This window comes from Hippichthys cyanospilos, chromosome 20, assembly GCF_059441005.1.
Source record: "Hippichthys cyanospilos isolate Australia breed blue-spotted pipefish chromosome 20, RoL_Hcya_1.0, whole genome shotgun sequence".
Classification (NCBI taxonomy): Eukaryota; Metazoa; Chordata; class Actinopteri; order Syngnathiformes; family Syngnathidae; genus Hippichthys; species Hippichthys cyanospilos.
The window spans coordinates 2,706,388-2,731,275 of record NC_142388.1 but is presented as its reverse complement, the minus strand read 5'-3'; the positions used below and the strand labels follow the sequence as shown (position 1 = coordinate 2,731,275).

General features: G+C 40.7%; 1 protein-coding gene across 4 annotated transcripts in view; it reads left to right on the top strand.

Moving 5' to 3' along the window:
• The window catches only part of stxbp5a (syntaxin binding protein 5a (tomosyn)), a 64,329-nt gene that overhangs the window by 4,183 nt on the left and 35,258 nt on the right, over positions 1 to 24,888 (top strand). For all 4 annotated transcript variants that reach the window (XR_015863793.1, XM_088403298.1, XM_088403299.1 and 1 more), the window contains exons 4-5: positions 21,994 to 22,075; positions 23,924 to 24,024. Coding sequence is in view for 3 of the 4 variants with exons in the window: in XM_088403298.1 (XP_088259424.1) it covers positions 21,994 to 22,075; positions 23,924 to 24,024 (183 nt within the window). In the remaining variant the exon portion in view is untranslated. The remainder of the gene's footprint in view (positions 1 to 21,993; positions 22,076 to 23,923; positions 24,025 to 24,888) is intronic.

Below are 24,888 nucleotides of genomic sequence, written 5' to 3'. Positions count from 1 at the left end.
TTATATGAAAGATCCATGCTGGGAAATCGTTCAAAATGAATCCTCGTTTTTGAGCATCACAAAAAAACCTGGCATGGGTGTGAACTAGACACACTAGACTTTTCCTATAGCCTATAAGGATGAAGGAATCCAGTTTTCAATGGCCTTGTACGAAAGAAGGAGCGAAGAAGCTTCGTGGAGATTAGCGGGACACGAAGCGAGCAGGACGCTCCTGCGTGCCGTCAGTAGCTGAAGATCGGCGCCTGTGAAATAGAATCGAGGGACGCATCTGGAGTTTGACTGATCGCTAGCTCAGACAAAAAGTCTTATCAGAGTCAAGGTCAAGTGGGAGTCGTGCGTCTCTTCTTTGTCTGCTCATTTGATGGCGGCGATAGCAGCGCAGTGCGCACAAATGGAGCCGGAATGGAGACTTCATAATTTTTTGTTATTTTTTTTGGAGGGCCAATCGGTTTTTCGTGTCTGTGTGTTGCCATGTTAATGTAATCTGCCCAGTACCTCCAGAATCAGTACGACTGAAATCAGATTAGTCATGGGAGTTTTTCTGTGCTTTATGATTTAAGTTGTTGTGGCTGATATGCAGAAATTGGCCACCGGGGGCAGTACAACAGTCTTGCAGACAAACGAAGACTTTCACAAGTCAAGACGAGTCAATACGCTGCATTAATAATATTGACTGATATGGATTATTCATATATATATATATATATATATATATATATATATATATACATATATAGATAGATAGATATGGAATTCAAGCATGAAGTGTAATTGCGTATCCATGGCACAAGGTGGTGCAGCGTCGCTCTCATTGTCAAAATCAAACATTTTATTTTTATTGATTGAATATTTCTGATCAAACAGTTCAGTTGATCAAAGATTTTTCTGGTCTAAATAAGGATTGACTTTTTTATATTTCAGGCACTTTGATGCATGGGAGTTGTTTTTTTTCAGTTTCAGATTATTCTGTAACCTGTATAAACCTTGCAAAAAGTAAATATTAGTTGAAAGTTGATTAGTATTGCTTATTAGTTATTAATTTTTTGGATGGAATCAATATTTATAGTTACTGTGGTGAGTGGTGGGAGCACAAAATGTTTTCTCCTTCCTTTGCAAAAAGGAATTGAAAAGCACAATTTCAAATACAGTATTCCCTTCTATTATGTGTTTTTGTCTATTTTTCATATTGGCGGTTTCTATAATTGCCAGATGGCGATACTGGAGGGTGGATTCATGTGACGTCTCAAAGTCTCAGGTATCAAATGCACTGGGTTGGAGCGCATCATTTTTGGATGTTCCACTTGAGGTCTGGCAGAGTTTAGCTGATGAGAAAACTGGCTGGTGCACACTTTTCTCCAAGGGCTCTTTTTTTTTTTTTGTGCTGTAATTGTGTACATGCGCAAGTGTCCTGGCTGCCAGGATATTTGGCAAAAGCGTTCTAAAGCTCCCCCCTGCAGAGAATTACAGGAAGTGGCAGATCAAGGGCCTCGGGCTGGCACTGTGGCACAGCACTGAGATTTATAGCAGGGACGGGAGGTGAGGATGTGCGCGTATTATCCGAGGTGAGCGGTTGAGCCCCCCCCGGAGCCCTAAAACCCATCGGCCCTCCTGTGATCCCGTCCCAGAAGTGTCCCGTATTTGATGACCGGCGCTCCGGAAAGCGAGGAGCTTGTCCCATCGCCGTTGTGTGAAGGAGGGAAAGGACGGCCACCCGGACCGACACAACGATCGGCGGGCGCTCGGGCCGCTGCTCGGTTTGTTTTCATAACGTGTGGACTTTTGGTATGGAAGTGATGTTAAAAATAGATGGAACAATTGGTTTGCTGAGATGAAATATGCGCGACGTTGCGCAGCTATCCATCCACTAGAGTGAAGAGTGAAACTTAATGGGGATTACGCCGGCTTTCTGAATGGATAAACATGTTTATATTATGAGTGTGTGACTGGATTGCCATGTTTAAAAAAAAAAAAAGGCTATGAAAGGGCAGAGAAATGATTGGATTGTGAATGAAAATGAAAATTCTGCCCCATTCCAGCAATATTCCGGTGAATCACGACATTATTGGGGATTTTTTGGGCGATTTTTTTTTGGTGTCTATGGAAAAATCTGAATGCCAGTAATACAATTGCACTTTACATCATTTTTTTTCAAGGGTCTTTTCCAATGTCATTTTTTTTTTAAGTCACAAGCAATAAATGAATCTAATTTACAATCAACAATACCAATTGTTCTAAATATTTTTGAAGTATTGGTTAGGCTCCCACTAAAATACAGGAAAATACAATAAACACTACAATATATAAAACTAAACCAATGAAATTAACTAATTCACTTCCATTGACAGCTTTAGACATCAAAATCAAGTACATTTTCCTCAAACATTGTTTTTTATGCACCCTCGCAAGTCTACGATTGATAATGCGTTTTTGGGATATGAATTAAGATGCAAAATCCCCCCGTTTTCATCCATCTCCATTTTTTCGCTTCCTATTGATTGAAAATGACATCAGTATCTCAAGGCTCACCAGTTATCTGTGTTTGATCATGTGACATTTGATGATTGGGCGTTATGTTAGCCCTGAGCAACGATAATATAATTTATAGTTGTTACCTCAGCTCCTTGTTAGATCCTCTGTACGGCACTTATACTAGTCATGCTTTGCTGACAGTGAAAAAATGGTTCGCGTTTATTCTGTTGCTTAACGGATGCTAATTAGATGCTAATTAGCATTAGCGGAAGGCGTTGCAGACCCTGACCTCTCACCACCAAGCAGGATGCGCGCGTGCGCTGTATGTGTGTGTGTTTTAGCAGCGACTTAATCAAAGCATCTTTCATGCTTTTCCCCAGTTCCGCCGCCTCTCACAAGCGCAAAACAAATTGTGCTGCATCAGTGCCGCAACAATTTAGCCGCCGTCGCTGACAGGCCGGTCCGCTTAAGTCTTTTAAACTCGGGCAAGGCAGCCAAATCGAATGGGCGTCTGCGAGATGCACTCGGCGTTCCGCTTGGCGTCCACGAGGGGCCCCGGCCGCGCGCGAGCTTAAGCCAGACGTATGACTTTGGAAATCTACTTCCCAGGCTCTTAATGAAAAGATTCCGAAGAGGATTAGCCTTAATGTGAGGGAACGTTGCGCACCCGCTCGCTCCGTCGTCGGTCTTCACGTGAGTCATCGTAATTCGGGATGCCACACGTCCTCGCCGCTCACCATGACTACTTGATGAGGGCCGCCGCTTAATACTCAATAAAGATTGTTCCGGAACTTGTTGTTGACTTTTCTAATTTTAACAATGAAAAGACATGTATTTACGTTTTTTTTCCCCACTACTTTGTGTATCTAAGTTACGAATTAATCTTATATTAGTACAAAATAAATTAATTTAGTACGTCAGGTACTCAATTACTTGAAGCTTTCAAATTGAGAAGGGTCCACAGACATGCATTGTGTGTGTATGTGTGTGTGAGATGATAGCGGCAACTGTGAGGTCAGCAACCCGCGCATTAATTGTTCCCAATAGACGGAAGCGAACGCTCAATTGGCTCCATGTAAATACAAACGGTCATGTGGGCGCACGTACGTATATACACCCTCATTTTTATAATGCAGTTTTAAAATATGATGGAAAGAATTACATGTTGTGTATAAAATACCACCAATTTAGATTTTTGTACATGCTAATATAAAGTACAAAATGCAATATACAGGCTAATGAAAAGCACTGATGTTAGCGGTTGTATGACCATTTAAGCTAGCCGAAGGAATTTGGGTCATATTTTTAGATCCATTACTGGTTTATTTTTCACCCAACTGTTTTTTGAGTGCAGAAAATGCTTTCAGAAAAGTCATTTAATGCTTTGAATGCTGTAAAAAAAATAGTACTTTTTTTTCAAACTAAGAGCAAATTAATTGGAAAATGCAGCAATTTTCTTATGGTGACCCTTTTGCAAAATTGTCTCTCATATGCTTTTGTTTTATTACTGTTTTTTTTCTCAATTCCCCAAATAAAAGATTGTTAAATGATCTATCTTCCGGAGTTTCTGAATAAAAATAATAAAAACTAAAACAGATCGCTCATAATTTATCTTCAGGAGTGAAAACCACTGGTTTCAGTAACAGGTATTTGAACACAAAAGGTGCATCAACACATGTAGACAGACAATTAACTGTAAAAATACTTTTTGGCGTTCTTTATTTTTCATCTCCTTGAACAAATATGATCAATGCATTCCTTAAGTGGTTTAGGTAAGACTTTTGTCCTTTAATGACTTTTATACTGCTCCCTGGTGGCCAAGTCTCATAAATCAGAAGAATAGCCATACACCGTAGCACTTTGGCAACAATGTAAAAACTATAGCGAAAGCGAAAAAGTTGCGGAAATGGTAGCGCGGCAGGTTACAGGGTCGGCCATCTTCTCTCGTGGACGTCGTCCACAGGGTAGCACCCAAAGGACGAAAAGGTCGCAGTCAGTTGAGAATTTATGAACACCGCTTCTGTTTCAAAGTCAATCGGACCACTTGTGCGGCCCGCTCCCCCGCCTATCGATTAGGGCTCACGCTCGATATCCTCCTGTACGGTCATGGTGCGAACCGCGCCGCCACTTCTTCGCTGTCACTATAGCAGCCTCCCTGTGTCGTCTTTTTTTTTTTTTTTTTTTTTATTGATTTGATATCTGTGAGGCTTGAACTCTCCCATGAGGATTTAACAGCTCAAAACAATGCTCTTTTATTTGTCTGGCTGTTTGCACAATTGGAGTGGAAATTTACATCTGTTTCTTGAAGTGGTTATTACCGCATAGTTTCAGAAAAGCTCCTCAAGGTCATAGTGTCCCTACAGGACTATTTGTCTTTTTATGTCCCGCCCCCTGTCTCTGATTGGTTGTTTTCCCCTTAGGCAAGTTTGAGGAATAAAATTGTTTTGTTTTTTTTCTTTATAACAGATTATGTGATACTGTCACATACTGACAATTGTCATTCGGAAAACAAAACCAAAAGCCAACAAAATGACACAGGAGACAGAATTACATTCACTCGAAGTCCTTAAGATTTAAACTGAAAATAAAGTGATAAAAATGAAAATAAAATGACATCGCAGTTGCTCCGCTCTCACCGGTTTCTGGGTTTCGTCATGTGACATTCAGAACCTAAGCTGTGATTGGCCGTTACATGAGCTCTGAGCGTCTGTAATGTCATTTTCAATTGTTAGTCACCTTACCAACTCGTCGGTGCGTCACTAGTTCTTTGCAGAGGATGAAGGATTTAACGTTTGTGTTTAGTCTGTTGCTTAAGGGGTTATAGCACGACCAATCGTGGCTCGGTTTTTGAATGTCACATGACCTAACCCAGAAAACCGTCGAGCTGATTGGTTGTTCCCAGAACTACAAAATGGCCGCCCTCTTGAAATGGAAAACTACATGTGAATTATACAATTGTATAAAAAATATGACTTTGTGAAACAAATATTAGAAATGGAATGTCGATCAAGGTTTCCGATCAATCAGCAGAGACGTTCTCGCTGGCCACTGAGGAGTATCCATCGGTAACCCGCTTGTCCGGTCAACATAGCTGCTTCGCATTACGCCAGCTCTTTAAATCAGCGTCAGGCTAATCATACACGACAGCGACGCAGAACTTCAGTGCGCCGAATCAATAAAAATGCAACCTTTAATTACCTTGGCTATGCACACAGACAGTAGTGACATCTGAGCCTCACGTTTGGAAAGACAAATCCTAGGGAGGCTGCGAGTCTGCTTTCACACAATGACCTCGCGGAAAGATGAGAAAACACGCCATATAGTAGTCATGTTGACACATTGTTTTTTTTTTTGTTGACGCATGTATGAGGATTTTTTTTTTTCTAAGCTTATGCTATGCCCTTGTTCAGGCATGGCCGAAGACTCGCTTTTGTCTGTCTGTCTTTCTGTCTGTCTGTCTGTCTCTGTGTCTATCTCGCTCTCTCTAGTAGCTAGCTAGCCAGCTCGCTAGCTATATAACTTGACAAAAACTTTGGATTTATTATTCTTTTTTAAGGCTGTCCAAAATAGGATGAATAGGACAATATAACCATTAATCATAACACATGAACATTACTATTAATCATAAAACATTTCAAGTTTTTCATTTATTGAAAAAAAAAAAATCAGCTCATTTGTATCCTTGCAGATTAAATTAAATCCACCTGTTCTGGCACACGGCCGTTTGACACCCAAGATCTAACGATATCTAGCTAGCTAGCTTTCATCTGTCTATCTTGTCTAACTAGCTAGCTAGCTAGCTTCCATGTATCTATCTATCCTATCTATTTAGCTAGATAGCTTCCATCTATATATTTAGCTAGCTATCTAGCTTCCATCTATATATCTACATCTAGCTAGCTAGCTAGCTTTTATCAGCTCTATCGATCGATCGATGGACATCTGCATCACAGTTTTCATGTTTTTTTGGCAATATTATCTACTTGCATTACAAATTACTGTGGGACTATAACCCAAAGCTACTAAATAACTAAATCATTTCTTTAAGGCATAGAATGTTATAAAACGGGGAGGCAAAATGGGTTGATGGATCATTTTGATCCGTTTCATAAAAATAAGTCATCTGCTTTTTTTTGGTTCAGTTATTGCTCCTGGTTGTGCAATTCTGAATCTCAAGAGCCAGTCAAATTCGAAGCTAACTTTAATTGGAAAAAATGGTCAATTAGCAGACCGACGTGCCACGGTTTTTACATAAGAATGTGATGAAAACCCTCATTATTTGCTACAAGTGTAAACATAAAACTGAAACCACCCAGCGACTTTTCGGCTGTACAGAAACACAAGAAAACGAATCGCAGCCAATTAAAGTGAAACATAACGTACGACACAGGAGTCATCTTTCACAATCAATCAAACGTCTTCTCATTCTGGCGATTGACTTATCAATCCATCCTCTAATTGTCTCGGCATTCATTAAAACGACACAGCTAATTAGCGACAGGCCTCGTTAGCCTGCGTCATTAAGATAGAAACGAGCCATTCTTTGCTCGTCGCTGTTTGTGTTTTTTTTTTTTCCTTCTCTTTTTCAGCCGAATATTTTGGGGCGGGATCTGTGCTGTTGTTGCTATGCTACAATGGTCAAATTTTCATGACTTCTGGTGGCAGTCCAACTTTTGGTCCACAGAGCCGAGGCTAATCGAAAATCGAGAATGTACTCTGCAATTAGCATTAGCGCCCAAGCGAAGCATTAGCTTTTTTTCGGCAACCGTTCTCCATGCTCCCGAAGTAGCTCCCGACTCGAATTTTCCGCCCCTGTGCTTCAATTTCTTCCGGAATATTCTCTGGAAGCTCGCGCCGCCGTGCGCTTACCTTCTTTTGCTCAGGGCTTGCTATTACTTTTCCTCGTGTTCCTCTAAACAACTCCAGCTGGAGAATATTAGCGTCTACTTCTGCAGTCGCTAACAAGTCTGGACAGCCGGCCTGGCCATGTGGATAATGTTGCTCTCGGGCATTCTGAGTCGAACACACTGGCGCTTGATATTTGAATGATTTTTTTTATTTCCTTTTGTTTCCTTTTTATTTTTTTCGCTCCTTTTGTTTTGTTTTTTTAACTTCACCAAATAGCCTCCAGTGCCCACAAGTATTCTAGTCGTATTAGCATGTCTGTGTGCGCTACCTAAGGAATTTATATGAAGGTTATCGTAGCACAAAAAAAAATGTATTTTATTGCTGCTTATATTTTAATTTAAATCAGACCATTTGGAGCAAGGGTGACTTAAGGGCCGCTTCATTTATTTATGTTTATTTATTGTTTTACTGCAATTTATTTAATCAAACAAGCAACTATATTTGTTTATATATTTAATAATTATTGTTTAAATACTGTTATTAATATAATTTAATATTATTTAATTATATTATCATTATTTATTTTCATGATTATTCAATGAAGTTTGCCTTTGCAGCGCAATGCAAACGAGGGAGAATAAACAGGCCTTGCCCTCCGGCCCGGTGGCTGCCAACCTGAACCCATGGCATTTTGTTGTGAACTTTACTTGAGTGCGTCCAAGTGGCCTTTTGCTGGCTCGGCTGTGGCGGAGGCTGTGATTGGAGCCCTGATTTGGCACTTAGCGCCGCCTGTCAAATAGAGCGAGGCTCGTCTTGACGTGCACCCTCGTCCCTGCTGGTTCAACCCCTTCATACACACACACACACACACACACACACACACACACGCGCGCACTCGGCTGGCTGCCCTCAAATCTGCCATCATGCCAAGACCCCTGTAGGGAAGACACTCATGTGTCCCATGACGGCGTGACTCAGCCTTTAATGCCTTGCCACATGGCGGACATACACACAGCCCCTCCCCCACCGCAGCCTGTTGGTATTTCTGTGTGTTTGTGTGCAATATATGCATATGAGTGTGTTTACATCCAAGCACAAGACCAGCCGGGGGGGCTGTTTGAGCCTTTCTGTCCGATCCAAGCGCGGCGCGGCTGTGATGTGAAGGAGGTCGGAATGGACCGGGGGGGCGATGAGCTAAAGGTTTCAGCAAGACAATTGCGCAGTTGGAGACGTATGGAGGAAAGTTTCTTTGTGACAAGGGATTGTTATTCATGTTTGTTCTCCGACAAAGTGTTTAGTTTTGTTTTGCTTTTGGTGGGATTCCGCAGTCCTCTTCATAGTCTGATCGACTATATATACATACATTTATACATATACATATATTTTTAACAATACTACTTGACTAGATTTGTAATTTAATTTTAAACAATTTAATTTATTTTCGCCTGTCATGTTTCAGTATTTCTGGAAAACAGGAAAAAAACATTCTTCAAACACACTTTGTTTTGTTTTTAAAATATACTTAATTACATGTTGGATCAAACGGAGGGAAATACCATAAAATAGATAATACTGCATGATTAAAAAAAACAGAAAGCTTGAAAAATCACTTAGACAATTATGCTATGTGACGGACATTACCTGCAGCTGAAAAGTAAAGTGTGGAGAGTCTCTGTCGCCAAACTTCATTTGCGGTTTTGCAACAAAAATGACTTTTTTCTTTTGGCATTGTTTTCATGCGGCTTCGGCGTCCTTGAAAATCCGGCAACGCTTATTGTAAGACGCATCCCGAGTTCGTCACCTGCCGCGGCAAAACCCAAAAGCGAACGCAAGCAACAGGGGGGCTGCGACTTGAGAAAAACCAAGAGGAGAAAAAGAATTTACACAGTAGGAAAGGAACCGTCTGTATATGGAGAGCAGCCAAAAGCGATGGTCGCCATTCCGCCGTGTGACTCAGTGTTATGTGGGGGCGGAGTTTGCAGAATTTGGAAGTCGGGCTAATTTGCTCCAAATCCGAGTGGAAACCGAGCCACGTCTGGAGCCGAAGCCTCGCGTGACTCATAACAAGGGCGGCCTGGGAACGCGGAGGGATAACCTTGCAGCTTTGATTTCGCAGCTAATTTGTTTGATAAGCCACAAGCCCCGGCTATCTCGCGGATGTGAACGATGAGCGCGGCGGCGGCGGCGAGAGGTCTCGGCTAGCCGCGCCACCGGCCCCCCCGTTAAGTCTTGATTGGCCCGATTTCTCTTGCTGGCCATGCTCTCGCTTTCGCATGTAATTGCCCGTTGCGTCGATCGCTGACGAAACGTTGAGCGAGCGCATTAAAACCCTCGCCGGGCGACGACGTTAGCGTCCGGAGGGCTAACCGCTTTTGTGTTAGCCGCTCTCTCAACTGGCTGAGACACGCTGTAATGCGATGCTCTTACACGGCGCGGCAAAATGATTTTCTGCGGTCTCACTCATAAATTGACATTGCGGAGACACTCCGTATCACGCTGTGTCCCCGGCTCCGCACGCTCATCAGCAGCTGGTCCCACTGCTCATTTTTAGACACTGTTGCTGCAGTGGCATGAATTTTTAATGGCTGAAACCATTGTAGCAAGCTGTGTGTGTCTGCATGTTGACTGTAGGTGCCTTTGAGTGTTCAGGTAAAAGTCATTTCCACCATGCAGGGAAACGGTTGCGTCGTGTCAGCACATTGCGAGCGAGTGTCCGTTTCCATTTGTGTTTGGACGGAGCTTTTTTTTGTTTGCTGGCGAAGATTGGACGCTGATGCCGGGCGACAGCTCTTTGCCTCTTGACGCGAATCCCCGAAAATGATTTTTGAATAAGACCTGTGGGGCGTCCGTTCCCAGAGGTCTCAGTGTTAATGCTTCCGCGGCGTTTCTTCCAAATGAATTTGACGCTTGTTGGCCCGATCCAAATAATGTTAAACAACTCCGATGATACGCTGAGTCAGACCGAGACTCTTCTGCTTTAAATTCAAACTTCGGTCATTTCCACACCGTCTCGATTATGGAATCAATTTCCATGCTAAATACGTACCAAGGCCGCACCGTAATATAAGGTCCATGCTCAAACATACCGTGGGCAATAAATGGTAACATACTGTACATAATCTTCTCTGAATGGTTGATCTCCGCTAGTGTATGTTCTATACATAATAAGGAATGTTCTATGATTAGTCTAACACTGCTAGCGTACATTCTATACGTACTAGCTATACTTGATAAAAGGTGCATGCGAAAACATACAATCGACAATAAATGGTAATGTTGTCTGAATGGTTTATCGCTCCCAACTGTATGCCATACAAAATGTTCTCTCATTAGTTTAACGCTGTTAGCGTACACGCTATGTGTACTAGCTATAAGTAATTAAAGGTACATGCCATTACCAAAAAATGGTAACGTTCGCAATGTTCTCCAGATGTTACTGTACATAATACTTATTCTCTGATTTTTTTATTTATTTATTTATTTTTAATCGCTGACAGCATACATACTGCATATATTACGTAATGTTCTCTGATTGGTTTGTCACTACTAGCCTTATTTGCACCTTTTGCAAGTAGAAAAGACACACAGTACAGAGTTTGACATTTTCTGGCCTTTTTTTTTTTGGCATTGCAAATTTCCATCGTGATTGAGGTCCCAACGCATCTCCGTCTTTGCTCTTGTAACTAATAAGCAATTGTCTCTTCGCAATTCTCAATGTTGTCCATCACGGCCAGACTGGAAGCGTTGAAACTCTTATCTGCCGACACATTATCTATGTGATGGAACTCGGCAAAAGGATTGGAAGTCAAACATAGCAGAAAATTGCAAATAAATTGAATGCATCAGTGAGCGCCCCGCATTTGCATCTCTATCTCGTTTTATTTGCTGATGACACAGCGAAACGCACGCGTCTCAGCTTGTGAGCTAAAAGTCGACAAAGGATTTTAAACGTCCTTTTCAGTCATTAATGCGCGGATATATTTCAGTTGAGATGTTCCGCAAGATTATGAACTGCAGTTAGCCGAGGAGCATGAACATGTCATGTCGTTCTGTGTCACTAATATTTAATGCTAGCAGTTTACTCACGGGGGCAAAGGGCATGCAAAATTAGATGAGGAATTAAATAGGCAGAGCAAAACAAGATTGATGATACAGATTGATGGAACTCAATTTATATATCCAATCAACGTTGCGTATAGAAATAAATTTACTGAGATGTTTGCATTAATGGACGTATCATTGACACGTTCAAATTTGTTTGTTTTCCTAATTTTTCTTTGCATCGTCATGAACATTGAATGGGCCCCAGGTGTCTAAAGTTTCTGTTTTTTGTCATTCATCGTAATCTTTTCAACGAACATAACAAGCCGGGGAAGGGCATCCTCATTTTAATTCTTTACTGCTAATTTTTTATACTACCAGTTTACGAACTGATAAGAATCTTTCTAGACATGTATATAAAATGCCTGTCTAGGTATCTCGCTGTGTAGTTAGCGAAGTAGCTAACTCACTGGCTATCCAGCTAACTAGATAGCTAGCTAAATTGATAGCTTGATGTCTTGGTGTTGAAATTGATATGGAAATTGATAGTCACCGAGATTTATGGTTTATTTTCATCCTATCTTACTAATTAGTATGCTAGCAGTTTATGAACGGAGAAAATATTTAAATAGGTATTTCATCAGCCTATCTAGCTGTCTATTCAGTTATCTAGCTAACTTACTCGCTGGCCAGCTAAATAGATATCTGACTAATGATGTCTAATTAGCTAAATGGACAGCTAATTCAATAGATATATAAATTAATGGCTAACCATCTTGGTAACTATTTAGCTATCTCACTAGCTAAACTAGCTATCCAGCTAAATGGATGTAAGGCTAAATCAATAACCAGCTAGATGTCTAGATAGTTATATGGCTAGATAAATTTGTCACTACACTACAGAGTTATGGCTAACCATCTAGATAGCTAGCTGTTTCCAAAAATTGTGATCTAACTGGTCAAAGTTTGTATATATGCCTAATCCAGGTGGACTGTAACATTAAGTAGTTTGTTTGGATCATTTGCTACCTCACTGCAAAGTTACTAAAAATTTGTTCAGGATGTTTGTGTGTAATCATTCAATCCAACAAATCAAACACTAAGACAGTTTTTAGGGCAGATGTTTGGATTGGTGAAAATATGAATTTATATCTTGCATGCAGATTGAAAGTGCTATCAGGGGTGTCAATGGAAAACAAAGCGGATTAGCTAAGAAAATGTCTTAAGGCCAGGGTATATCCCACGCTCTCCGCACGGCTTGTAAAGACCCAAGCAAAGGGGTCAATCTTTTTGACTTATGTAACCGCCTTTGTAGCAGCGCCAATGCCGACCCCTCCCCCATTACAGGCTGCATGTGGCGTTTTCAGCGATTACGCCTCTCTCCTACGCATCCTCTCTCATTTTTAGTCTTAACCAAACCGTCCTAATCCTCAGCATCGCCAGCTCACGCCCAGATGGACGGGCGTCGCCGTCATTTTGACGTTCCCTCAGCCCTGACTGACTCCCGCATCGATGCACAAATGGCTTGGCGCCATCATTCCCGACCGTAAAAACAGAACGTTTCACAGGTCGTAAGTCAGGCTAATGCAACTAGTCAAAGTACATCGCCTCCGTGGAGCTCGGTTCCTGCAGTGCAGCGGCGAGGTAACTTGAATTTGCGCCTGGGTTCGAACCTGTCCATGAAAGGGTCTCCACTCTAGTGTTTGTGACAGGGGTGATGCAGAACCTGACCTTTATCCATTAGGTCCACTGTCAGTCAAGTATTACAACTGATTGGCACTTTACAGGTACATGTCCTTGAAAGAGGATCACCAGCACTTTTAGTGGTCGGCTCACTGACAACCTTTCTGTCGGCGGCCAAGCGTGGCTAAGCTGCAAAGATTTGTTTGATAGCAGCGCCAGGGGCTACGCGCGTACACAAGGATACACACACAGGATACTGAGTACCGATGAAATATGATGAGGCATAGATGTTATGCTTTGGTTTGTTTACAAGAACGTCGGCCCCCTAAATCTTTGTCGGACATATTTTTTTTTCCCAGTTATGCCCCTCGCACATTCTTTGAGCATGCATACATGTATTAAAACATTTTTTTAAACTCCTACAACTTGCTTTTTAAAGTAACTGTTTGCTAACTGCTAAGCCGATCATCGAAGTCAAATCACATTTTTCTATTGCGCCCCATTCGCGGGTTGCCGTTGAAAGGGTTCATGCAAAAAACGGGGGAAATGCATGATAAAACATCGGGTTTTCATTATGTCCAAAATTGACATTATTTCCAATTTTCAGTGACAGTAAATGAGCCCGACATGGGCTAAATTGGACACATATAGAGTGTACCTCTCTACTTCCCATTTGCCAGCATTTAGAAGCGACTGCAGCTTGGCATATTAAAAGTCGTCATGTTTTGACAAGCTACGTATGCAATATTTTAGCCTCCAAGTGTTTGTTTGTATGTTTTTCCTTTGATATCACACATCAAAAACATTAAAAAGCCAGAGTTGGGTCAAAATTTTCACCTAAGTTTTCGACCAAACCATACAATGTTCTTACAAATTAGGCTTGCTTAATGCTAACTTTAAATGTGAAATGCCATTAACAGGCCAACGTAAATTAGCTTGGTTGTTGCGGTGTTGCTAAGGGGCTCATTTTCTCGATTTTTGCATGGGTTGACTATTTTTGTTTTTTTCATTGTCAAAGCTGCCGAGTGACTTTGAACGCAGCGCCGCGTCTGTCACTGGATTCATTTCCTACCCCGCGGAGCCATGCATGATCTCACAGTGCGACGATGTTAAAAGGTTAATTTGGCACAATGATCCATTCTCCATCAAATATTTCCCCGCCTGGCATTTTGAGTGGGTAATACAGAAAGCCATCTAAATGCACACGTTGGCTCCCGATCCCCACTTTTAATTATTCATAGACACAAGGAAACCCAGTCGCAAACTTCTTCCTTGACTTCACTCACTTCCTCTCTCACTCTCGTTGGCAGTCGAGTCATGATGTTGTAAATTATGCTCCCATTCTTTTTTCTTATGTTTATTCAGATATACAGCTGTTTTTCCAGAGACATAAAGGCAGTAAGCTTTGTATTCTTGTATCGGAAATATAAATCAGTTCTTTCTCGGAATTCCATTTTCTGCATCGTTAGTTAAGATGGGATAGAATTTATCTTTATTGTCATTACACCTGTACAAGTACAGTGGACCCCCTCGTTACGGCACCCCTGGCTTAGGTTTTTTTCATGCTAGAAAGTGGAATACTAGGTTTTTTTTTTGTCCCCTCTTAGGACATTTTTCCTGCTATACCGCATCAACAACTGTCATGACCTGTGGGGCTGGCTGTGTTTATGTTGTTTTGCCTCCCTCTTCAGGCGTTTTTAGTAATTGCTCTTATTTTCTGTTCTCGTCAAACTGCCCGCCCTGCAACGCGTCACTAAGATGCTGATCTGCTCCACAAGGTCAGAACTTGCCCGGCCATCTTGTGTGTTATGAAAATCTGACTCTAAAAAGATTTATCCTTGCTCACAGCTTGAATTTATACTTTCTTGCTCTTCCCTCCTCTCGTCTCGTTCTCTTTCACCTCTCCTGTCACATTTTGAGACGTCATCATTTTGGCGCGGCCACTAGCTGTTTTGCCGACTCAACATCTTCCCTCGTCGTTTTCTTTCGTGACCCGCTCTCTCTATTCAGTCAGCGAATCTCCATATCGCCTTATCGCGGTTTCACTTTCTTCTATTTAATTCGTTAATCAACCGTGATTTGGTGGAATCGATTTTGGGATATTTCGTTTGAATTGGCCACCATTTTACGATACGATACTGACTAAGTAGGCAGTACTCCAGGAAGCAAAGGGGGGTTACGATATTTGAAAACAAATAACGCTTGCCCCCCTCATCACCATCGGCCCCCTCCCGTCAGAAAATTTCATTTATAAAGCCGTAGGTGGAGAACAACCTCACGTTTTCATGTTGATCTTTACGGGTCACCGAATGCAACTTAAATATAGTCTTGTGTAACATTTAATTACTATTCATGAGCGAGAACAGCCAAGTGATTCACATCATCGTTAAGGGCAAATGTGAGTCATACACTGGGAAACTCATTTATACGCAATGTTTAATAATATATTAAAGCCGCAAGCACGGGTGAAGTGTCCTCTCACCCGTTTTCCTCGGCTAATCCTTGAAACGATCATCAAATCGGAGGAGAAAAACGCTTGGTCATTTTGTAAAGGTGTAACAATTAAGTGACAATTAGTTCACAAAAACAAGATTTCCATTTTCGTCACTTTGTTTCGCTATGTACAAAAAAACAAAAACAACAAAAAAACTTCTGAAATTTCTCCAATCCATTTGGGCTGAATTGGGCTAACTCTAACTCTGAAGTTAGTGCATTTTGTGCACGGCATTTTGAAATCATATTCTATTTTTTGAATGAAATTAAATCAAATCAATCGACGCAATAATCGTCAGATTATTTCTTTTTTTTAATATGAAGAATAATTTCTAGCAGCCCCTCTCATCATCATATCAAAAACAAGAAAATGTGTTAGCAGCGTTTCCCAAAATGAGCACAGAAGCCGTTGAAATGCTCGTCAGCCGCACACCGCTTAAATTGTTTGTCTGCGTGATGAATCAAACGTGTCTGGGGAAATTATTTATACGAGGCCCGCGCCGAGCAAATAAATCCGAATTTCGTGTGCGGCTGCCTTCGGCCTCATTTGTATGCGCCCCGCCGCCGTCGCATGACAACAAGCCCGCGTCTTCTTCTGCACGTGCCGCGCGGATATTCATGAGTGCGGCGCAGACGTCGTTGCTCTTTTGGCGCGCCGTTTATTGATGGCTATGCAAAACAGTCTCGTGCCTCATCGGGAGCGAACGCAGTCACACGAGCGGGTCGCGTGGCCCTTTAAGAACTTGTCAGTCTGTACCCGCAGAGTATTGTTAGCTTGCCAGCTAGTATCCCGCTGTAGTCATTGTTCCCGCTGTTGCTAGGCGACGGCTGCAAGCTTGGTTAAAGCTCAACTTGCAGCATTTCAACTTTCACTGACATCAGCATGAATACTGTAGACTCGCCGACCGATACATCAATCCATTAACGGGCGAGCGTGAAGGGTGGCAAAAAGTCCTTGCGCTTGAAATTGTCAGCAAAAAAAAAAAAATCTGCAAATGCAACTGCTTACTTAGCACATTAATTAGCTATCGCATTGAAATGAAGAAAATTAAAATACAAAAAATATTAAACACAAATTACATTAGCAAACCGCTAGCTAGCATTAGCTTGACTTTCATGCTATCACAACAACCATATCTTTGCTAACATCATGCAAATACTATTACAATTGGTAAAGACAAAAAAAAAATGTTGTTGAGTTAGCTAACATTAGATTTGTGTTTTATTTTTGCTATCCAAACAAAAGTTTTCTCATGTCTTTGCTTAATGTGGTGATTTGACCGGCAAAAAAACACAAAACAAAACTAAATTAGCCAATATGGGAATAACAAATGGTAAAAAAAACACATGTAGTTAAGGAGATTATTTGCTAGTTAGTTAGCTTGACTTTTATGCTAAAACGTGTCGTTCCCATACTTTTGCTGTCATGTTGTGGCCTGACTAACTAAATAAATAAAGATTAAAGTAGCAAATACAATAAGTGGCCAAAAAAATCATGTTGAGGACATTCGCTTGACCCTTATGCCAAAACAAATTGTTCTCAGACCTTTGCTAATGTTGTGACTTGACTAACTAAAAGAGCAAAAAATGATACTAGCAAATACGGTAATAAAAATGACCCCCCCCCCAATGTTTTGAAGAAAAATTGTACCCTAGATTTGGTCCTTCCTGTAAAATCTTTTGAATGCCTTTATGTGTTGAGTAACAACAAATTAGCTTCTTTGTATTCTGCGTATCGACACGAAGCTAATTTTGCTAACATAGCAACTTGATCCAATCCATGTTTTGTGGAACTTAAAATATCCCTCTCATTATGGTTATTACTTTTTGGGGGGTAGTTAGGCTGACTTCAGCGAACTTACTTGAGCGAAATCAGAAGTGCTTCATTTGATTTTCGCTAAATAGAAAACCGGATGTTGAAATAGCAACCCAAGCAGTGTATATATAAAATCCCGGGCACGCGGGAAATCACCCGAATGTCCGCGTTATCACTCCGGTCCTGATTGTCAAGTAAAAGTTTGATCTATCAAGATTCCACATGGCATTTAAAGATCAAAACAGTGCCTGAGTTGATGTCATTTGCCCCGTGAGAGTCGAGCAGCAAAAAAGCTAAACGCCTTCCTGCTCTGAGTGAGCTCTGCAGTGTTGTGTTGGAGGAGTGGATGAGACTCCCTCAGCAGCTTTCAAATTGGACGTAAACATCTGCAGGCCATCCATGCGTGTGTGTTTGTGTATTGGTTGGGGGGGGGGTGGAGGTCAAGGTGGAGGAGGATGTCTGTTTTGTGCTCTTAGAACACTCATTACTGCATTAAATCGCCTCCTGGACTTGATTTCTTTTTCCTTTCTTTTCTGCATTTCTTTTGCCTCGCTACTGTCTTTGAGTCCGGTCCAGAGCAGTCTGTGCCCGCAGGCTCGTCCCCCCTCTCCCGCTCCCCTTGTTTTACCCACCCCCTCCCTGGCAGGCTGATGCATGAGTGGCTCTCTTTGACGTCACTTCAGTGCCAGCGTCATCGCGGCTTCCAGGCTCGCTCTCGCTTTCTCCCCGTCTCTAAAGAGATTCCAAGCAACAAGGTAGTCACCCCCCCCCCCCCCCCCTTTACACCGATTTTTTTTTTTTTTTGCTGCCTTTTGTTTGCCTGTCATATTTCCCTATGGAGGGGAATTGTAAAGAATTGCAATTTCACCATCGATGGTCATTAGGGCCTGACCGATTGTTTTAAATTCTTCAATATTTATTTCTATTTTTGGACACGTTACAGAATAAGACAAAGACAATTCCATTTAGTCAGCCCCACCTGAAAAAAGGTTGATTTTTGCAGATTTTTCTTTTCGCATTTGACTTGATTAAATCCTAAAGACATATTTTCCCTTTTTTTTTTTAAGACGGAAAATTCCATTTAAATCCGATCCCTAGTACTTATTTTCCAGGTGTTTGGCTAATAAGAGGTCTAAAAATGCATGGCACTAAATGAATTAATAATGGATTACTTAAGGTAAATATTAATTAAGGCTCATTTGGTAATTCAGTCCAAAAGTCATGGATTACTTTGGGTAATGAAGTCCTAAGTACTAAAAAATTCCACACAATTCTGGGACCTGTTGTGTAGTAGCTGTCTAAATGAATTAAGTAATAGAGTAATCGATTACTTAAGGTAATTCAGTACTAAACTCAAAGTTGTACAGTACAGTATTAAGTACTAAAAAATTGACACACACTTGTGGGAAAAAATAGTACCTGTCTTGTGCTAAATTAATTGATAAAGTAATCGATTACTCATGGTAATTGTGTACCAAGGCATTTTAGGTAATTCAACACTAAAGTCATTGATTACTTTAGGTAATGAAGTACCAAGTACTAAAATATTACGCACAATTGTGGGAAAATATAGTACCTGTCTCGTGCTAAATGAAGTAATAAAGTAATCCATTACTCAAGGTAATTTAGTACCAAGGCACTTTAGGTAATTCAGTATGAAAGTCATTGATTATTTAGGTAATTAAGTACTAAGTACACAGTTGTGGGGGAAGTAATAGTTTCTGGGATGGAACCTTTGTGAATTGGGATTGAAAGAGTTAACTCATTCACTGCCATCACGAGTTAACTTTATTTTATTTTTTATATACATTAGGGTTAAGGTTTGCATTTTATGTTGCACATGAAAAAAAAGAATTAGAAAATAATTAGAAAAAGAATTAGAGAAAAAATAATTAAAAATAATTTGAGAAAAAATATAAACTTCTCAAAGTAGCTAAATAAGCGTAGGATAACCCATTGAAATACTAAATGATGACGTAATGTCATTTTCGGCTTGTAATCACTTTATTATTTTTTTTTATTTATTTGCTTTATGGGAGCTTTTTGCAGCCTTTTTGAAGGCAAACGGAGTGTCCTTCATTGGACACTCTTGACTTGGACTTCTTGAGCTGATCTCAAGAAGCTTCCTAGCAGTTTTTGACAAAAAAAAAAAAAAAAAAAGACAAGCATGTGACTAGATGTGAAAATGGCACGCCATTTTTTTTTTTTGGTCTCCTTGCTGATTCAGTCCAGCCTGTCCACAGTTTAGCGGCGCGACAGGCCAGCGAGAGATGAGAAAACGCTCCTGTCAGCAAGTGTTACACACGCAGCCGGCCCGGTCCCGTGCGGCCGCACGGAGAGGCGCTCGCTAACGCTTTAAGAATTGCTCGGCGTGTAATCTCGCTCAGGTTTTTTATTTTTAGCCCCGCAGCTGACACGCATTCTTTATCTGCCTTTGTTTCACTTTGATATCCATCCGTCGGGGCACGATGGGGCTGCTTTCTATTTTTGAATCCGTTTTTGGGCTATTTTTATTGAGGCGACCTCTCGAGCATGGAAAATGAAATATTTCAACTTTCAAGTGTGGAAAATTGAACAGTTATTCTGAATGACTTTGGTTCATGCTGGAGATAAATAGTACATTGAGATTCATTGAGTCTATAACTGTCGAATGTGTTAACTTTGACGTATAGTTACGTCTTTGGCACTTAAATAACCTGATTACAAGTTTAAAAAGAAAAACGTTTTTTTTTGGTTTGTTTTTTTTGGTTGTGCAAAAATGCTAAACACAAATAGTACATTAAGATTCAGTCCATAACTGTCTTGAAGTAAATGAATTAACTCATTGACGTATAATTACGTCTTTGGCATTAAAATAACCTGATTATGCGGGGGGACTTTTTTTTTTTTTTTTTTTTAAAGGACTACTGTATTTGAATTGGTGTGAAGGGAATCATATATTAGGTTGTTATCATTATGTTCTTAGTTCATTGTTACCCATCTATGCAATCCTAGTTCATCTTGACCCTGTCCTTAGATAGAACTGTTGACGCACGAAAGTGTGAGCCGGGACCTTGGCCCAGCTGCCGGTGGCGCCCGGCTGGCTCTTTTGTTGTGTCTTGTAATCTGCTATGCTTCTATTCAATAAAAGCCGGGGGGAACGGCTGGGCAAGTGGAAAAACGCGTTGGAAGACCCACGAGTTACATTTGCCCAAGCGGTTTTTCCCTATGTCCGGCATAGAAAAGTCAATCTTGGCTGGTCTGAGTTACTCTTTTTGCTGTTTAAGCAGCTAGGCTTGTCCTAGTCTTCTTTTCTGAGATTTCTCTGACAATTGGCAGTGCAAAAATGCTAAACAAAAAAATTACTAGTCAATAACTGCCTTAAATTGAATGATTTTAACTCATTTAATGCCAAAGATGTAAATATATATTTTTGGCATAAAAAAAAAATTCTTGGTCAAAATTGACTGTAAAAAAATAGAGATTTTTTGATTTGGCAGCGCAAAAAATGCGAAACATAAATAATACATTAAGATTCAATGAGTCCATAACTGTCTTGAATTCAATGAGTTAAGTCATTGAATGCCAAAGATGTATAATTACTAACCTGATTATGGTTCAATGATTTTTTGAAGCATTTCAATTGTCAGTGCAAAAATGTTCAACACAAACAGTACATTAAGATTCATTGAATCCATAACTGTTTTGAATAGAATGAGTTAACTCACTGACATATAATTACGTCTTTGGCATTAAAAAAAACCCGATTATGGGCCAAAAAAATGACTTTTTGGAAAAAAAGTAATGTAGTTGAATCAGCAGTTAAAAAATGTTAAAGCACATTAAGATTCATTGAATCCACACCTGTCTTGAGTGATTTAATGCCAAAGACCTAATTATCCGTCTTTACGGAGTCCTGACCTTCAATTCCAGGTACTTATTTACACGTTTTTCCCGAAACACATGTATAAAGGAAGGTCTGAAAATACTGACATTGATCGAGCTGATGTCTTTCCAAACTTCAAGTGTTCAAGTGTACCTAATATAATGCCCGGTGAAGTGCAGAGCTGGCGACGCTTTAAATATTAATAAGCGGCTGCATTGGCGCTCTATATAGTTAATGTAGCGCATTACAATCCATATGCGAGCCAATATTTTGGTGTGTAGTTAAAGCACACACAGGCGCGCTTGCACATTATGATGAGCAACGTTGTCATCCGCTGGGCGTACCCCCCCGTCTGCCCCCCCAGCTATGACAAATGGCCTCCCTTTACTGCGTCCTGGGAGTGAATGAATGAATATAATCAGCCAGCTCACCCGTGCACCTACACACAGCTTCTAATTATCCTCCATACTTTTTTTTTTCCTTCTTTTTGCCGCTCTGACTTTTCCCTCCGCTGAAATCTTCCACTTGGTTGATTGTATTTATTCCATTACCTTAAAGCCCCCCCCCCCCCACGGGAGTCTTTTTAGTCCAACAAACGTGTTCATTATTGCATTTTTAGGAAAATGTATGCACCAAACAGCGGATGAGGAACACGCCGCACGTGACCTTCAAATGCTGAGACTTTTGTCCTACGCCTGCACACACCTCCACACACACACAGAAAAAAACACTTTTTCCTAATGTATTGCCACAATTTCCTTGACGGTAAATCCTCCAGGTTCGGTCGTCCCGGCGTGGAGTGTTACTGCCAACACGAGAGCGGCGCGGCCGTCATCCAGCTGCAGTTTCTCATCAACGAGGTAGGAAATAAACTGCTTTATTACTCAAGTGACTGCAGTTTGATAATCAAGGTTGCAAAGGTACAAATTCACTTGTGCTCATAAGTTTACAAAGCCCAAGGGTAAGTAAACTTAGGAGGACGACTGACATTTTTTTCAGGAGGTACAAAAAATATACACCAGCAACTCGCTGAATGTCCACTGATGCTCAGCGTATTGCTAGCATGGCTAGCTTTAGCGCTACATGAAATTATCGCAGATTATATCTTTCAGATACACCAGCGCTTCGTGAAATATTATTTCTCCTCAATAAATATGATCACTGTAAATCAAGTTTTGGCATACGTTGTTTTCTGCATGACACAATATTATACTGCCCCCGGTGGCGGAGGAAGTCACAACGGAAAGAAGAGCACACTAAAATGAATTCAGTCATTCAATATTTCGTCATTTATCACTGGGGTTTCGTTCCAAAAAAATATGCGCAATTATTGAATGTGGAGTAGAGGTTGATTGGATATCTTTGGCCATGTTTTGTTGTATGTATATTTTTTCGTTTTTTAAAACTTATTTTACACTAAGTCTAATTCTTATTATACTGAATATGCTTTTATTATGCAGACCGTACCATTTTCTTCAGTGTTAAAATTCTTTCAAAATTCAAAACTTTGTAGCAATAGCGTTATAGCAAGACGCTTTAGTTTTTATTAAAAGGCAAAAAGACAAAAAAATTTGTTCCTTACATTGATGATCCATGTCAAGATTCTCTATAGGGTTTAAATCTGACCTTTATTGTCATACACTAGTGTAAACTTATTGACAGAAAAAAAGACATTTCCATGAGTGCAATAAGTACTTAGTTTAATTTATGATAGTTTGAAAGCAATAAAAAGCAGTAGCAGTATTTCATCAACACATCCTAAGTGTTATTGGACAGATTTATCACCGGAACGTAAATCTGCCTTTCTACAGCCGTCACGGTGTGCTGTACATTTAAAAATCTTTAGACTTGTCCAGAATTTAATATTTTGAGCTGGGACATAATTTGATCACACTTTTCTCTCACGGCCATACTTTTCCTTGCGACAAATTATGGCTTATCACCGAAGCAATTCAAGCCGTCAATATTACCTTCGTGCAAAACATGGTGCAGTCCATGGAGAGATCAAGTAATATTTGGCGCCAACAGAATTTCCTTAAGGCCTCGAGCGGTTTTATCTACAATATGATTTCAATAAAGGTTTAATGTGCTTGATTTTGTTAACTACCGTCTTGGCAATATTATTCTCATTAGTTTCTAATTAATCCAATTTGGGGGTTTAAATCCTATATATATATATATATATATATATATATATATATATATAAATTTTAATCACCCTGGGAATGCCTACAAAATAAAAAAATAAAAAAATAATAAAAAAGAAATAATAAAGAAATAATAAAAAATAAAAAACAAAACAAATCAAAAAAATAAAAAAAACAAAACAAACAAACATCCCTTTGTGATTGAATGAGTTAAAGGCCGCCGAGTCCCGCACTTGCGTGAAACTAAGCACGATTGCTTTTTGTTAACGTTCAACCCTTTTCCGTGCGCAGTATTTAGGCATGACAAAAATTTCACTGCAGCCTATCATTAGTGTTTTATTTCGTCTTTCTGGAGCCTGCATACACAGTGTGTGTGTGTGAATGTGACTCAGCAGCCCAAGCCAATCCCTCTGGGGGATGGGAACGATTTTTAGTGCCTCCTACACATATTTTTATATACATCACGGCTAACCGGGAGAGGGCTGGCTGACTCATGCCTGTGCGAAAGATGGGTTGGGACTTTTTATGTGCCTGACCACAATGTTTTTTTTTTTCTCACAGGGGGCGCTTGTGAGCGCCCTGGCCGACGACACGGTGCACCTGTGGAACCTGAGGCAGAAGAGACCGGCTATCCTGCACTCGCTCAAGTTCAGCAGAGAGAGGTAAGAGATATGCAGGAAAGCGGAGGATATTTTTTTAATCATAAGTTCCCATGTCCTTGCGCTGTCGGAGCCAAAAATGCAATTTACGATGCATGAATTATGAATTCCAACTCGGGGGCGGCACGGCTCGGTGGTAGAGTGGTCGTCTCCCAGCCAAAAGGCCGTGAGTTCGATCCCCCGTCCGTCAAGACCATGTCTAAGTGTCCTTGAGCAAGACACTGAACCCCCAGTTGCTCCTGATGCTGCCTCATCAGTAGGTAAATGACCAGCTAGTGTAAAGCGCTTTGAGTACCTAAGGTGAAAAAGCGCTATATAAGTCAAAGTCCAAGTCCTTGTGCTTCCATAGAAAACCTAACAAAATAAAAGCATACATTTGCACAATCTAACAATATGTTGCTTCATGTTCCAATTCATTTGCTCTTAAATTGAAAACTTTCCTGTTTCTGTCACAGCAATTAAAATCCATGAAATTACGTTTGTTAATACCTGGGAAAGCCCCTGTTAAAATCCCCCGCACCCCCTGAAGTGCCTTCACGTACCCCGAGTGTTACCCGAGTGAGAACCGCTGCCCTTAAAATCACAACACGGTAGAGTAGAAAGCATTCTCAGTCACACACCGGTACGATTTCGAGGTAATGTCGTACCTTAATCCTGAAACCGTATTATTTGGACCAGAGTGTAATGGGGGTTTTTCGGTAATCTCCAGCCCCAGTGGCTCATCGCTAAGCAGTGACAGGCGCAGAATCGATGGCGTCAGTGCCCATGGCTTATCTTTCAGGTGACTGAGTTCATCTGATACGGCTGAGATAGTTTGTAGCATGCAGAGCAGGCTCCTTATTTTTCCATTTTACCGAAGGCTGGGTA